Raw genomic sequence first — 17,227 nt, forward strand, 5'->3', positions numbered from 1 at the left:
AACTGCTCGGTCTGGTAGGTAGCCAACACTGCAGTAGATTGAACTGCTCGGTCTGGTAGGTATCCAGAACTGCAGTAGATTGAACTGCTCGGTCTGTTAGATAGCGTAGCCAGGACTGCAGTAGATTGAACTGCTCGGGCTGGTAGGTAGCGTAGCCAGGAATGCAGTAGATTGAACTGCTCGGTCTGGTAGGTATCCAGGACTGCAGTAGATTGAACTGCTCGGTCTGGTAGGTAGTGTAGCCAGGACTGCAGTAGATTGAACTGCTCGGGCTGGTAGGTAGCCAGGACTGCAGTAGATTGAACTGCTCGGTCTGGTAGGTAGCGTAGCCAACACTGCAGTAGATTGAACTGCTCGGTCTGGTAGGTATCCAGGACTGCAGTAGATTGAACTGCTCGGTCTGGTAGGTAGCGTAGCCAACACTGCAGTAGATTGAACTGCTCGGTCTGGTAGGTATCCAGGACTGCAGTAGATTGAACTGCTCGGTCTGGTAGGTAGCGTAGCCAGGACTGCAGTAGATTGAACTGCTCGGTCTGGTAGGTATCCAGGACTGCAGTAGATTGAACTGCTCGGTCTGGTAGGTATCCAGGACTGCAGTAGATTGAACTGCTCAGTCTGGTAGGTAGCCAGAACTGCAGTAGATTGAACTGCTCGGTCTGGTAGGTATCCAGAACTGCAGTAGATTGAACTGCTCAGTCTGGTAGGTAGCCAGAACTGCAGTAGATTGAACTGCTCAGTCTGGTAGGTAGCCAGAACTGCAGTAGATTGAACTGCTCGGTCTGGTAGGTATCCAGAACTGCAGTAGATTGAACTGCTCGGTCTGTTAGATAGCGTATCCAGAACTGCAGTAGATTGAACTGCTCGGTCTGGTAGGTATCCAGAACTGCAGTAGATTGAACTGCTCGGTCTGGTAGGTAGCGTAGCCAGGACTGCAGTAGATTGAACTGCTCGGGCTGGTAGGTAGCGTAGCCAGGACTGCAGTAGATTGAACTGCTCGGTCTGGTAGGTAGCCAGGACTGCAGTAGATTGAACTGCTCGGTCTGTTAGATAGCGTAGCCAGGACTGCAGTAGATTGAACTGCTCGGGCTGGTAGGTAGCCAGGACTCCAGTAGATTGAACTGCTCGGTCTGTTAGGTAGCGTAGCCAACACTGCAGTAGATTGAACTGCTCGGTCTGGTAGGTAGCCAGGACTGCAGTAGATTGAACTGCTCGGTCTGTTAGATAGCGTAGCCAGGACTGCAGTAGATTGAACTGCTCAGTCTGGTAGGTAGCGTATCCAGGACTGCAGTAGATTGAACTGCTCGGTCTGGTAGGTAGCGTAGCCAGGACTGCAGTAGATTGAACTGCTCAGTCTGGTAGGTAGCGTATCCAGGACTGCAGTAGATTGAACTGCTCAGTCTGGTAGGTAGCGTATCCAGAACTGCAGTAGATTGAACTGCTCGGTCTGGTAGGTAGCGTAGCCAGGACTGCAGTAGATTGAACTGCTCGGTCTGGTAGGTAGCCAGGACTGCAGTAGATTGAACTGCTCGGTCTGGTAGGTAGCGTATCCAGGACTGCAGTAGATTGAACTGCTCGGTCTGTTAGGTAGCGTATCCAGGACTGCAGTAGATTGAACTGTTTGGTCTGGTAGGTATCCAGGACTGCAGTAGATTGAACTGCTCGGTCTGGTAGGTAGCGTATCCAGGACTGCAGTAGATTGAACTGTTTGGTCTGGTAGGTAGCGTAGCCAGGACTGCAGTAGATTGAACTGCTCGGTCTGGTAGGTAGCGTATCCAGGACTGCAGTAGATTGAACTGTTTGGTCTGGTAGGTATCCAGGACTGCAGTAGATTGAACTGCTCGGTCTGGTAGGTAGCCAACACTGCAGTAGATTGAACTGCTCGGTCTGGTAGGTATCCAGAACTGCAGTAGATTGAACTGCTCGGTCTGGTAGGTAGCGTATCCAGGACTGCAGTAGATTGAACTGCTCGGTCTGGTAGGTAGCGTATCCAGGACTGCAGTAGATTGAACTGCTCGGTCTGGTAGGTAGCGTATCCAGGACTGCAGTAGATTGAACTGCTCGGTCTGGTAGGTAGCGTAGCCAGGACTGCAGTAGATTGAACTGCTCGGTCTGGTAGGTAGCCAACACTGCAGTAGATTGAACTGCTCGGTCTGGTAGGTAGCCAACACTGCAGTAGATTGAACTGCTCGGTCTGGTAGGTATCCAGAACTGCAGTAGATTGAACTGCTCGGTCTGTTAGATAGCGTAGCCAGGACTGCAGTAGATTGAACTGCTCGGGCTGGTAGGTAGCCAGGACTGCAGTAGATTGAACTGTTTGGTCTGGTAGGTAGCCAGGACTGCAGTAGATTGAACTGCTCGGTCTGGTAGGTAGCCAGGACTGCAGTAGATTGAACTGCTCGGTCTGTTAGGTAGCGTAGCCAGGACTGCAGTAGATTGAACTGCTCGGTCTGGTAGGTAGCCAGGACTGCAGTAGATTGAACTGCTCGGTCTGGTAGGTAGCGTAGCCAGGACTGCAGTAGATTGACCTGCTCGGTCTGTTAGGTAGCGTATCCAGGACTGCAGTAGATTGAACTGCTCGGTCTGGTAGGTAGCGTATCCAGGACTCCAGTAGATTGAACTGCTCGGTCTGTTAGATAGCATATCCAGGACTGCAGTAGATTGAACTGCTCGGGCTGGTAGGTAGCCAGGACTGCAGTAGATTGAACTGTTTGGTCTGGTAGGTAGCCAGGACTGCAGTAGATTGAACTGCTCGGTCTGGTAGGTAGCCAGGACTGCAGTAGATTGAACTGCTCGGTCTGGTAGGTAGCGTAGCCAGGACTGCAGTAGATTGAACTGCTCGGTCTGGTAGGTATCCAGGACTGCAGTAGATTGAACTGCTCGGTCTGGTAGGTAGCGTAGCCAACACTGCAGTAGATTGAACTGCTCGGTCTGGTAGGTATCCAGGACTGCAGTAGATTGAACTGCTCGGTCTGGTAGGTAGCGTAGCCAACACTGCAGTAGATTGAACTGCTCGGTCTGGTAGGTATCCAGGACTGCAGTAGATTGAACTGCTCGGTCTGGTAGGTAGCGTAGCCAGGACTGCAGTAGATTGAACTGCTCGGTCTGTTAGGTAGCGTAGCCAACACTGCAGTAGATTGAACTGCTCGGTCTGGTAGGTATCCAGGACTGCAGTAGATTGAACTGCTCGGTCTGGTAGGTATCCAGGACTGCAGTAGATTGAACTGCTCGGTCTGGTAGGTATCCAGGACTGCAGTAGATTGAACTGCTCGGTCTGGTAGGTAGCCAACACTGCAGTAGATTGAACTGCTCGGTCTGGTAGGTATCCAGGACTGCAGTAGATTGAACTGCTCGGTCTGGTAGGTAGCGTATCCAGGACTGCAGTAGATTGAACTGCTCGGTCTGGTAGGTATCCAGGACTGCAGTAGATTGAACTGCTCGGTCTGGTAGGTATCCAGGACTGCAGTAGATTGAACTGCTCGGTCTGGTAGGTATCCAGGACTGCAGTAGATTGAACTGCTCGGTCTGGTAGGTAGCGTAGCCAACACTGCAGTAGATTGAACTGCTCGGTCTGGTAGGTAGCGTATCCAGGACTGCAGTAGATTGAACTGTTTGGTCTGGTAGGTAGCGTATCCAGGACTGCAGTAGATTGAACTGCTCGGTCTGGTAGGTAGCGTATCCAGGACTGCAGTAGATTGAACTGCTCGGTCTGGTAGGTAGCGTATCCAGGACTGCAGTAGATTGAACTGTTTGGTCTGGTAGGTATCCAGGACTGCAGTAGATTGAACTGTTTGGTCTGGTAGGTATCCAGGACTGCAGTAGATTGAACTGCTCGGTCTGGTAGGTAGCGTATCCAGGACTGCAGTAGATTGAACTGCTCGGTCTGGTAGGTAGCGTATCCAGGACTGCAGTAGATTGAACTGCTCGGTCTGGTAGGTAGCGTATCCAGGACTGCAGTAGATTGAACTGCTCGGTCTGGTAGGTAGCGTAGCCAGGACTGCAGTAGATTGAACTGCTCGGTCTGGTAGGTAGCCAACACTGCAGTAGATTGAACTGCTCGGTCTGGTAGGTAGCCAACACTGCAGTAGATTGAACTGCTCGGTCTGGTAGGTATCCAGAACTGCAGTAGATTGAACTGCTCGGTCTGTTAGATAGCGTAGCCAGGACTGCAGTAGATTGAACTGCTCGGTCTGGTAGGTAGCGTAGCCAGGACTGCAGTAGATTGAACTGCTCGGTCTGGTAGGTATCCAGGACTGCAGTAGATTGAACTGCTCGGTCTGGTAGGTAGTGTAGCCAGGACTGCAGTAGATTGAACTGCTCGGGCTGGTAGGTAGCCAGGACTGCAGTAGATTGAACTGCTCGGTCTGGTAGGTAGCGTAGCCAACACTGCAGTAGATTGAACTGCTCGGTCTGGTAGGTATCCAGGACTGCAGTAGATTGAACTGCTCGGTCTGGTAGGTAGCGTAGCCAGGACTGCAGTAGATTGAACTGCTCGGTCTGGTAGGTATCCAGGACTGCAGTAGATTGAACTGCTCGGTCTGGTAGGTATCCAGGACTGCAGTAGATTGAACTGCTCGGTCTGGTAGGTAGCGTAGCCAGGACTGCAGTAGATTGAACTGCTCAGTCTGGTAGGTAGCCAGAACTGCAGTAGATTGAACTGCTCGGTCTGGTAGGTATCCAGAACTGCAGTAGATTGAACTGCTCGGTCTGTTAGATAGCGTATCCAGAACTGCAGTAGATTGAACTGCTCGGTCTGGTAGGTATCCAGAACTGCAGTAGATTGAACTGCTCGGTCTGGTAGGTAGCGTAGCCAGGACTGCAGTAGATTGAACTGCTCGGGCTGGTAGGTAGCGTAGCCAGGACTGCAGTAGATTGAACTGCTCGGTCTGGTAGGTAGCCAGGACTGCAGTAGATTGAACTGCTCGGTCTGTTAGATAGCGTAGCCAGGACTGCAGTAGATTGAACTGCTCGGGCTGGTAGGTAGCCAGGACTCCAGTAGATTGAACTGCTCGGTCTGTTAGGTAGCGTAGCCAACACTGCAGTAGATTGAACTGCTCGGTCTGGTAGGTAGCCAGGACTGCAGTAGATTGAACTGCTCGGTCTGTTAGATAGCGTAGCCAGGACTGCAGTAGATTGAACTGCTCAGTCTGGTAGGTAGCGTATCCAGGACTGCAGTAGATTGAACTGCTCGGTCTGTTAGGTAGCGTATCCAGAACTGCAGTAGATTGAACTGCTCGGTCTGGTAGGTAGCGTAGCCAGGACTGCAGTAGATTGAACTGCTCAGTCTGGTAGGTAGCGTATCCAGGACTGCAGTAGATTGAACTGCTCAGTCTGGTAGGTAGCGTATCCAGAACTGCAGTAGATTGAACTGCTCGGTCTGGTAGGTAGCGTAGCCAGGACTGCAGTAGATTGAACTGCTCGGTCTGGTAGGTAGCCAGGACTGCAGTAGATTGAACTGCTCGGTCTGGTAGGTAGCGTATCCAGGACTGCAGTAGATTGAACTGCTCGGTCTGTTAGGTAGCGTATCCAGGACTGCAGTAGATTGAACTGTTTGGTCTGGTAGGTATCCAGGACTGCAGTAGATTGAACTGCTCGGTCTGTTAGGTAGCGTATCCAGAACTGCAGTAGATTGAACTGCTCGGTCTGTTAGGTAGTGTAGCCAGGACTGCAGTAGATTGAACTGCTCAGTCTGGTAGGTAGCCAGGACTGCAGTAGATTGAACTGCTCGGTCTGGTAGGTAGCGTATCCAGGACTGCAGTAGATTGAACTGCTCGGTCTGGTAGGTATCCAGGACTGCAGTAGATTGAACTGCTCGGTCTGGTAGGTATCCAGGACTGCAGTAGATTGAACTGCTCGGTCTGGTAGGTATCCAGGACTGCAGTAGATTGAACTGCTCGGTCTGGTAGGTATCCAGGACTGCAGTAGATTGAACTGCTCGGTCTGGTAGGTAGCGTAGCCAGGACTGCAGTAGATTGAACTGCTCGGTCTGTTAGATAGCGTAGCCAGGACTGCAGTAGATTGAACTGCTCGGTCTGGTAGGTATCCAGGACTGCAGTAGATTGAACTGCTCGGTCTGTTAGGTAGCGTAGCCAACACTCCAGTAGATTGAACTGCTCGGTCTGTTAGATAGCGTAGCCAGGACTGCAGTAGATTGAACTGCTCGGTCTGTTAGGTAGCGTAGCCAGGACTGCAGTAGATTGAACTGCTCGGTCTGGTAGGTAGCGTATCCAGGACTGCAGTAGATTGAACTGCTCAGTCTGGTAGGTAGCCAACACTGCAGTAGATTGAACTGCTCGGTCTGGTAGGTATCCAGAACTGCAGTAGATTGAACTGCTCGGTCTGTTAGGTAGCGTAGCCAACACTGCAGTAGATTGAACTGCTCAGTCTGGTAGGTAGCCAACACTGCAGTAGATTGAACTGCTCGGTCTGGTAGGTAGCCAGGACTCCAGTAGATTGAACTGCTCGGTCTGGTAGGTAGCGTATCCAGGACTGCAGTAGATTGAACTGCTCGGTCTGTTAGATAGCGTAGCCAACACTGCAGTAGATTGAACTGCTCGGTCTGGTAGGTAGCCAGGACTCCAGTAGATTGAACTGCTCGGTCTGTTAGATAGCGTAGCCAGGACTCCAGTAGATTGAACTGCTCGGTCTGGTAGGTAGCCAGGACTCCAGTAGATTGAACTGCTCGGTCTGGTAGGTAGCATATCCAGGACTCCAGTAGATTGAACTGCTCAGTCTGTTAGGTAGCGTATCCAGAACTGCAGTAGATTGAACTGCTCGGTCTGGTAGGTAGCGTATCCAGGACTGCAGTAGATTGAACTGCTCGGGCTGGTAGGTAGCTGGACTAGGATTGAACTGCTCGGTCTGGTAGGTAGCGTATCCAGGACTGCAGTAGATTGAACTGCTCGGTCTGGTAGGTAGCCAACACTGCAGTAGATTGAACTGCTCGGTCTGGTAGGTATCCAGAACTGCAGTAGATTGAACTGCTCGGTCTGTTAGATAGCGTAACTGCCAGGACTGCAGTAGATTGAACTGCTCGGGCTGGTAGGTAGCCAGGACTGCAGTAGATTGAACTGTTTGGTCTGGTAGGTAGCCAGGACTGCAGTAGATTGAACTGCTCGGTCTGGTAGGTAGCCAGGACTGCAGTAGATTGAACTGCTCGGTCTGTTAGGTAGCGTAGCCAGGACTGCAGTAGATTGAACTGCTCGGTCTGGTAGGTATCCAGGACTGCAGTAGATTGAACTGCTCGGTCTGGTAGGTATCCAGAACTGCAGTAGATTGAACTGCTCGGTCTGTTAGGTAGCGTAGCCAGGAATGCAGTAGATTGAACTGCTCGGTCTGGTAGGTATCCAGGACTGCAGTAGATTGAACTGCTCGGTCTGGTAGGTAGTGTAGCCAGGACTGCAGTAGATTGAACTGCTCGGGCTGGTAGGTAGCCAGGACTGCAGTAGATTGAACTGCTCGGTCTGGTAGGTAGCGTAGCCAACACTGCAGTAGATTGAACTGCTCGGTCTGGTAGGTATCCAGGACTGCAGTAGATTGAACTGCTCGGTCTGGTAGGTAGCGTAGCCAACACTGCAGTAGATTGAACTGCTCGGTCTGGTAGGTATCCAGGACTGCAGTAGATTGAACTGCTCGGTCTGGTAGGTAGCGTAGCCAACACTGCAGTAGATTGAACTGCTCGGTCTGGTAGGTATCCAGGACTGCAGTAGATTGAACTGCTCGGTCTGGTAGGTAGCGTAGCCAGGACTGCAGTAGATTGAACTGCTCGGTCTGGTAGGTATCCAGGACTGCAGTAGATTGAACTGCTCGGTCTGGTAGGTATCCAGGACTGCAGTAGATTGAACTGCTCGGTCTGGTAGGTAGCGTAGCCAGGACTGCAGTAGATTGAACTGCTCAGTCTGGTAGGTAGCCAGAACTGCAGTAGATTGAACTGCTCGGTCTGTTAGATAGCGTATCCAGAACTGCAGTAGATTGAACTGCTCGGTCTGGTAGGTATCCAGAACTGCAGTAGATTGAACTGCTCGGTCTGTTAGATAGCGTAGCCAGGACTGCAGTAGATTGAACTGCTCGGGCTGGTAGGTAGCGTATCCAGGACTGCAGTAGATTGAACTGCTCAGTCTGGTAGGTAGCCATAACTGCAGTAGATTGAACTGCTCGGTTTGGTAGGTAGCCAGGACTGCGGTAGATTGAACTGTACTGCCCCCCTAGCGGTCAAACGGCAGACCATATCTGAATTGTGAATTCATATGTCATTTAATATATTTTTTTTATTATCGTTTAAACTATAAAAAGAATAGCAGTTTAAATGTTATTTGTCACATCCCTAAACCCAAGACCGGTAATGATGTTATTGTGTACCTGGAGACAGTCCGGCGCAGACTGTGGCTGGACGAGGGCTTCTCTGGGGTGTCCAAGGCTGATGTCCCTCCAGCCTCCTCCCTGGGTAGAGTGGCAGTAGGACCCAGAGAGGAGACGGGCAGGTTGGCATACGGCTTAGAGGGAAGTCTCATCTGGAACAACAGGACAGAGTTAGGAGGGTCAGATATATAGGCATAATCTGAACATCGGTCAACAATTAAAGGGCTAGTGTGGTCAATGGATGGACGAGGACTATTTTGGCTCACCTTTTTACAGCACTGTGAGCACACAGACCTGGCAAGAGAGCGAAATATTCAGTCACAACGAATTGCATGAATTCTGATATATGCAGCGCCTTCGGAAAATATTCGGAACCCCTTGAATTCTACCACATTTTATGTTACAGCATTATTCTAAAATTGATTAAAATCTCAAATCTACACACAATACCCCATAATGACAAAGCGAAAACAGGTTTATAGAAAGTGTTGTAAATTTACACAAGTATTTAAATACGTAAGTATTTAGACCTTTTGCTTTGAGACTTGAAATCGAGCTCAAGTGCATCCTGTTTCTATCGATCATCCTTGAGATGTTTCTACAACTTGATTGGAGTCCACCTGTGGTAAATTAAATTGATTGGACATCATTTGGAAAGGCACATCTGTCTATATAAGGTGCCACAGTTGACAGTACATGTCAGAGCAAAGACCAAGCCATGAGATCAAAGGAATTGTCCGTAGAGCTCCGGGACAGAATTGTGTCAAGGTACAGGTCTGGGGAAGGGTACCAAAATATTTCTGCAGCATTGAAGGTCTACAAGAATACAGTCTCGGGGGAGAAGTGGCCTTGGTCACGGAGGTGACCAAGAATCGGGTGGTCACTCTGACAGAGCTCCAGGGTTCCTCTGTGGAGATGGGAGAACCTTCCTGAAGGACAACCATCTCTGCAGAACTCCACCAAATCAGGCCTTTATGGTAGAGTGGCCTAAAGACTTTCAGACCATGAGAAACAACATTCTCTGGTCTGATGAAACCAAGTTTGAACTCTTTGGCCTGAATGCCAAGCGTCACATCTAGAGGAAATCTGGCACCATTCCTACTGTGAAGCATGGTGGAGGCAGCATCATGTCTGGAGGAAATCTGGCACCATCCCTACTGTGAAGCAAGGTGGTTATACAATGCCATGTAGGAGCGAGCGGTTGGAGCGAGCGGTCGCATCTACACTTCGGTCCGCAGGTAGTATAACTTTTCATTACATTTCGTTATAGTACAACGGTTTGATTTGTCGTATCTTAGCAATTTCTTCTTAGTTAGCTACATAGCCGTCTTTGTATCAACGACAATTGCATATTATCGTATTTCGTCGTCCTAACGTATCTGCCCAGCAGCTAGCTAAGCAGCTAGCTAACATCCACTGTCCACTAGCACTGTAGAAACTATTACACTCAACTGAACGACTCGATTAGCGTAGTGTCAGCTAGCTACATAGTTGTCTTCGCTGTCTTCGTATCCAAGATAATTGTGCAGTTTAGAGTGTGTAGACTTAGAGTGATTATCTTAATTTACCGAGGTTAGCTAGCCAGCTATTTGTCGTCCTTAATGTAGGAAATGCTGCTAGCTAGCTAGCCAACAGCTAGCCAACCTCTACCGAATTGAACTCCAACTACCCGGTCAACATTCCGCGTCGCTCCACAGGTAGTATCACATTTTTCATTTCACTTCATTACAGTACAACGGTTTGATTTGTTTGATCGTAGCTAGCCAGCTACATAGCCGTCTTTGTATCTAAGACAATTGTGTAGTCTAGAGCGATTTTCTAGGTTAGCTGGCCAGCTATTGTCGGTCTTTCAACGTAGCTAGCCAGCTAGCCCCCGAATAGCAGCACTGTAGTAACTATTACAGTACAACGGTTTGTTTTGTTTGATCGTAGCTAGCTAGCTACATAGCCGTCTTTGTATCTAAGACAATTGTGTAGCCTAGAGCGATTTTCTAGGTTAGCTGGCCAGCTATTGTCGTTCTCTTAACGTAGCTAGCCAGCTAGCCCCCGAATAGCAGCACTGTAGTAACTATTACAGTACAACGGTTTGTTTTGTTTGATCGTAGCTAGCTAGCTACATAGCCGTCTTTGTATCCAAGTCAATTGTTTAGCCTAGAGCGATTTTCTAGGTTAGCTACATCGCAGCCACTACCAGCTAGCCTACTCCAGCAGTACTGTATCATTTCAATCATTTTAGTCTATAAGATTCTTGCTACGTAAGCTTAACTTTCTGAACATTCGAGACGTGTAGTCCACTTGTCATTCCAATCTCCTTTGCATTAGCGTAGCCTCTTCTGTACCCTGTCAACTATGTGTCTATCTATCCCTGTTCTCTCCTCTCTGCACAGACCATACAAACGCTCCACACCGCGTGGCCGCGGCCACCCTAATCTGGTGGTCCCAGCGCGCACGACCCACGTGGAGTTCCTGGTCTCCGGTAGCCTCTGGAACTGCCGATCTGCGGCCAACAAGGCAGAGTTCATCTCAGCCTATGCCTCCTCCAGTCCCTCGACTTCCTGGCACTGACGGAAACATGGATCACCACAGATAACACTGCTACTCCTACTGCTCTCTCTTCGTCCGCCCACGTGTTCTCGCACACCCCGAGAGCTTCTGGTCAGCGGGGTGGTGGCACCGGGATCCTCATCTCTCCCAAGTGGTCATTCTCTCTCTCCCCCTTACCCATCTATCTATCGCCTCCTTTGAATTCCATGCTGTCACAGTTACCAGCCCTTTCAAGCTTAACATCCTTATCATTTATCGCCCTCCAGGTTCCTCGGAGAGTTCATCAATGAGCTTGATGCCTTGATAAGCTCCTTTCCTGAGGACGGCTCACCTCTCACAGTCCTGGGCAACTTTAACCTCCCCACGTCTACCTTTGACTCATTCCTCTCTGCCTCCTTCTTTCCACTCCTCTCCTCTTTTGACCTCACCCTCTCACCTTCCCCCTACTCACAAGGCAGGCAATACGCTCGACCTCATCTTTACTAGATGCTGTTCTTCCACTAACCTCATTGCAACTCCCTCCAAGTCTCCGACCACTACCTTGTATCCTTTTCCCTCTCGCTCTCATCCAACACTTCCCACACTGCCCCTACTCGGATGGTATCGCGCCGTCCCAACCTTCGCTCTCTCTCCCCCGCTACTCTCTCCTCTTCCATCCTATCATCTCTTCCCTCTGCTCATACCTTCTCCAACCTTTCTCCTGAGTCTGCCTCCTCAACCCTCCTCTCTTCCCTTTCTGCATCCTTTGACTCTCTATGTCCCCTATCCTCCAGGCCGGCTCGGTCCTCCCCTCCCGCTCCGTGGCTCGATGACTCATTGCGAGCTCACAGAACAGAGCTCCGGGCAGCCGAGCGGAAATGGAGGAAAACTCGCCTCCCTGCGGACCTGGCATCCTTTCACTCCCTCCTCTCTACATTTTCCTCCTCTGTCTCTGCTGCTAAAGCCACTTTCTACCACTCTAAATTCCAAGCATCTGCCTCTAACCCTAGGAAGCTCTTTGCCACCTTCTCCTCCCTCCTGAATCCTCCTCCCCCTCCCTCCTCCCTCTCTGCAGATGACTTCGTCAACCATTTTGAAAAGAAGGTCGACGACATCCGATCCTCGTTTGCTAAGTCAAATGACACCGCTGGTTCTGCTCACACTGCCCTACCCTGTGCTCTGACCTCTTTCTCCCCTCTCTCTCCAGATGAAATCTCGCTTCTTGTGACGGCCGGCCGCCCAACAACCTGCCCGCTTGACCCTATCCCCTCCTCTCTTCTCCAGACAATTTCCGGAGACCTTCTCCCTTACCTCACCTCGCTCATCAACTCATCCCTGACCGCTGGCTACGTCCCTTCCGTCTTCAAGAGAGCGAGAGTTGCACCCCTTCTGAAAAAACCTACACTCGATCCCTCCGATGTCAACAACTACAGACCAGTATCCCTTCTTTCTTTTCTCTTCAAAACTCTTGAACGTGCCGTCCTTGGCCAGCTCTCCCGCTATCTCTCTCAGAATGACCTTCTTGATCCAAATCAGTCAGGTTTCAAGACTAGTCATTCAACTGAGACTGCTCTTCTCTGTATCACGGAGGCGCTCCGCACTGCTAAAGCTAACTCTCTCTCCTCTGCTCTCATCCTTCTAGACCTATCGGCTGCCTTCGATACTGTGAACCATCAGATCCTCCTCTCCACCCTCTCCGAGTTGGGCATCTCCGGCGCGGCCCACGCTTGGATTGCGTCCTACCTGACAGGTCGCTCCTACCAGGTGGCGTGGCGAGAATCTGTCTCCTCGCCAAGCGCTCTCACCACTGGTGTCCCCAGGGCTCTGTTCTAGGCCCTCTCCTATTCTCGCTATACACCAAGTCACTTGGCTCTGTCATAACCTCACATGGTCTCTCCTATCATTGCTATGCAGACGACACACAATTAATCTTCTCCTTTCCCCCTTCTGATGACCAGGTGGCGAATCGCATCTCTGCATGTCTGGCAGACATATCAGTGTGGATGACGGATCACCACCTCAAGCTGAACCTCGGCAAGACGGAGCTGCTCTTCCTCCCGGGGAAGGACTGCCCGTTCCATGATCTCGCCATCACGGTTGACAACTCCATTGTGTCCTCCTCCCAGAGCGCTAAGAACCTTGGCGTGATCCTGGACAACACCCTGTCGTTCTCAACCAACATCATGGCGGTGGCCCGTTCCTGTAGGTTCATGCTCTACAACATCCGCAGAGTACGACCCTGCCTCACACAGGAAGCGGCGCAGGTCCTAATCCAGGCACTTGTCATCTCCCGTCTGGATTACTGCAACTCGCTGTTGGCTGGGCTCCCTGCCTGTGCCATTAAACCCCTACAACTCATCCAGAACGCCGCAGCCCGTCTGGTGTTCAACCTTCCCAAGTTCTCACGTCACCCCGCTCCTCCGCTCTCTCCACTGGCTTCCAGTTGAAGCTCGCATCCGCTACAAGACCATGGTGCTTGCCTATGGAGCTGTGAGGGGAACGGCACCGCAGTACCTCCAGGCTCTGATCAGGCCCTACACCCAAGCAAGGGCACTGCGTTCATCCACCTCTGGCCTGCTCGCCTCCCTACCATTGAGGAAGTACAGTTCCCGCTCAGCCCAGTCAAAACTGTTCGCTGCCCTGGCCCCCCAATGGTGGAACAAACTCCCTCACGACGCCAGGACAGCGGAGTCAATCACCACCTTCCGGAGACACCTGAAACCCCACCTCTTCAAGGAATACCTAGGATAAGATAAGTAATCCTTCTCACCACCCCCCCTTTAATGATTTAGATGCACTATTGTAAAGTGGCTGTTCCACTGGATGTCAGAAGGTGAATTCACCAATTTGTAAGTCGCTCTGGATAAGAGCGTCTGCTAAATGACTTAAATGTAAATGTTAAATGTGGTAGCATCATGTCTGGAGGAAATCTGGCACCATCCCTACTGTGAAGCATGGTGGTGGCAGCATCATGTCTGGAGGAAATCTGGCACCATCCCTACTGTGAAGCATGGTGTTGGCAGCATCATGTCTGGAGGAAATCTGGCCCCATCCCTACTGTGAAGCATGGAGGTGGCAGCATCATGTCTGGAGGAAATCTGGCACCATCCCTACTGTGAAACATGGAGGTGGCAGCATCATGCTGTGGGGATTTTCTTCAGTGGCAGGGACTTGGAGACTAGTCAGGATTGAGGTAAAGATGAATGGAGCAAAGCACAGAGATCCTACACGATACCTGAGTGCTCCTCCAGAGCACCTTGCCCCCAGTCAACCACCCTAAGCACACAGCCAAAACAGCACAGGTGTGGCTTCGGGACAAGTCTCTGAATGGCCTTGAGTGGCCCAGCTAGAGCCTGGACTTGAACCTGATCGAGCATCTCTGGAGAGACGTGAAAATAGCTGTGCAGCGACGCTCCCCATCCAACCTGACAGAGCTTAAGATGATCTGCAGAGAATGATGGGAGAAACTCTCCAAATACAGGTGTGCCAAGCTTGTAGTGTCATACCCAAGAAGACTTGAGGCTGTAATCACTGACAAAGGTTCTTCAACAAAGTACTGAGTAAAGCGCCTGAATACTTAAAAATGTCAAATAAGGAAAAAAATGTAGAGAAAGTCAAGGGGTCTAAATACTTTCCAAATGTACTGTATATTTTTTCATTTATAATTTATTTTCCATTTAGAAGGACAATAACAACAACAGTAACTACAAACATCCAAACATGACAACAAACAATAGATGGGTGGAGGGGGAGGGTAGGTATCCTGGGTCCTACCAGGAAACACGACACCCAGTGAGCCCTGCCAAAGCAGGCCAGGCATCCTGTGTGACCTGGCAGGAGTCAAGCCTGGGGGGGTACAGCTCAAACAAATACAGACGATTAATATATTAGCTCTTTGATTTACATATGATCTTATAATGTCCAAGAGACCCCACCCCCTCTGATGAACATTAAAGAGATTCTCCGGTACTTTGAGTCAGTAGATCTGAATGTAGTGCTCAAGAGTCAAGTGGTCGCTTGAAAATGTCGTACTACATTAAATATGGGCACCACGTTATTGCGCTCTCTCGCTCTGCTGTGCGTGTCTTGCTTGCTGTCGCTCAAATGGCGAGGGGCTGAAGCTAATTGGCTTGAACTGCTAGGGGCTTGCAATCATGGGGTAAAATGGTGCCACACAGCTTCCAGAAACACAGTCGCTTGCAGACTAGAGATGTTGTGGCTAATTGAGGTAAAACAGTAATTCTGCTCATAGATTATACATGTATGAACTACACCTTGAGACATCTAGCCCAAAGCCAGAGGTTTTAAAAATACTTAGTCACCAAAGTGACAGCCATAATAGAGAACTATATTCAAATATAAACACAGCTATAATATAAATGTACCTTTTGCAGAACTGGCAGGTGTAGGACCAGGTGAAAAAGGAGAACCTTTTAGTCTGACAGGAGAAACACAGCTACAGGAGAGAGGAGGAGAACGGTTATTTCAGAGATCAAGTAAATATCAAGTCAAAGACATTAAGCGCTGCAAGAATGTTACAAGACGGATCCAGTCAGACTACTTTGGTATTTGTTTGATGATGTTTATTGTGACAGCAACAAGGAGCATTGCAGGCACATGAACCATGTAAGCTGTATTCATGCCATTTATATCTGCAATGATTTCCTACTGAACACCACCCTGCCAGTACGGCATCTCCAGACAGGCCCGGTACCTACCCTGCCAGTACGGCATCTCCAGACAGGCCCCGGAGCTACCCTGCCAGTACGGCATCTCCAGACAGGCCCGGTACCTACCCTGCCAGTACGGCATCTCCAGACAGGCCCGGTACCTACCCTGCCAGTACGGCATCTCCAGACAGGCCCCGGAGCTACCCTGCCAGTACGGCATCTCCAGACAGGCCCCGGAGCTACCCTGCCGGTACGGCGTCTCCAGACAGGCCCGGTACCTACCCTGCCGGTACGGCATCTCCAGACAGGCCCCGGTACCTACCCTGCCAGTACGGCGTCTCCAGACAGGCCCCGGTACCTACCCTGCCAGTACGGCGTCTCCAGACAGGCCCCGGTACCTACCCTGCCAGTACGGCATCTCCAGACAGGCCCCGGTACCTACCCTGCCAGTACGGCATCTCCAGACAGGCCCCGGTACCTACCCTGCCAGTACGGCATCTCCAGACAGGCCCGGTACCTACCCTGCCGGTACGGCATCTCCAGACAGGCCCCGGAGCTACCCTGCCAGTACGGCATCTCCAGACAGGCCCGGTACCTACCCTGCCGGTACGGCATCTCCAGACAGGCCCCGGAGCTACCCTGCCAGTACGGCATCTCCAGACAGGCCCGGTACCTACCCTGCCGGTACGGCATCTCCAGACAGGCCCCGGAGCTACCCTGCCAGTACGGCATCTCCAGACAGGCCCGGTACCTACCCTGCCGGTACGGCATCTCCAGACAGGCCTCGGTACCTACCCTGCCAGTACGGCATCTCCAGACAGGCCCGGTACCTACCCTGCCGGTACAGCATCTCCAGACAGGCCCCGGTACCTACCCTGCCGGTACGGCATCTCCAGACAGGCCCGGTACCTACCCTGCCAGTACGGCATCTCCAGACAGGCCCTGGTACCTACCCTGCCAGTACGGCATCTCCAGACAGGCCCGGTACCTACCTTGCCAGTACGGCATCTCCAGACAGGCCCGGTACCTACCCTGCCAGTACGGCATCTCCAGACAGGCCCGGTACCTACCCAGCTGGAACAGCTGCTCCAAACAGGCCCCGGTACCTACCCTGCCGGTACGGCATATCCAGACAGGCCCGGTACCTACCCTGCCAGTACGGCATCTCCAGACAGGCCCTGGTACCTACCCAGCTGGAACAGCTGCTCCAAACAGGCCCCGGTACCTACCCAGCTGGAACAGCTGCTCCAAACAGGCCCCGGTACGGCATCTCCAGGCAGGCCCCAGTACCTGCCCCGCTAGTACATTATCTAAACAGGCCCAGCCCCGCCAGTACAGTGTCTAGACAGGCCCAGGTTTAGCCCTGCTAGTACAGTATCTAGACATGCCCAAGGTCTAGCCCCGCTGGTACAGTATTTAGACAGGCCCTAGGCCTGCTAGTACAGTATCTAGACAGGCCCAGGTTTAGCCCTACTAGTACAATATCTAGACAGGCCCAGGTTTAGCCCTGCTAGTACAGTATCTCGACAGGCCCAGGTCTAGCCCCACTGGTAGAGTATCTAGACAGGCCCAGGTTTATTTTATTTATTTATTTATTTTATTTATTTACTTTTCTGCTCTTTTGCACACCAATATCTCTACCTGTACATGATCATTTATCAATCCAGTGTTAATCTGCA

The 17,227-nt window shown here is 51.0% G+C and overlaps 1 protein-coding gene across 1 annotated transcript in view; it reads right to left on the reverse strand.

Annotated features, from left to right (window-relative positions):
• LOC135551665 (protein spire homolog 1-like) overlaps nt 1-17,227 on the reverse strand; it is a 123,184-nt gene that overhangs the window by 5,753 nt on the left and 100,204 nt on the right. The window contains exons 14-16 of the mRNA XM_064982843.1: nt 15,264-15,334; nt 8,622-8,649; nt 8,356-8,507 (exon numbers count right to left, since the gene is read on the reverse strand). Of these exons, the coding sequence (XP_064838915.1) occupies nt 8,356-8,507; nt 8,622-8,649; nt 15,264-15,334 (251 nt within the window). The remainder of the gene's footprint in view (nt 1-8,355; nt 8,508-8,621; nt 8,650-15,263; nt 15,335-17,227) is intronic.

Source organism: Oncorhynchus masou, chromosome 13, assembly GCF_036934945.1.
Source record: "Oncorhynchus masou masou isolate Uvic2021 chromosome 13, UVic_Omas_1.1, whole genome shotgun sequence".
Lineage (NCBI taxonomy): Eukaryota > Metazoa > Chordata > Actinopteri > Salmoniformes > Salmonidae > Oncorhynchus > Oncorhynchus masou.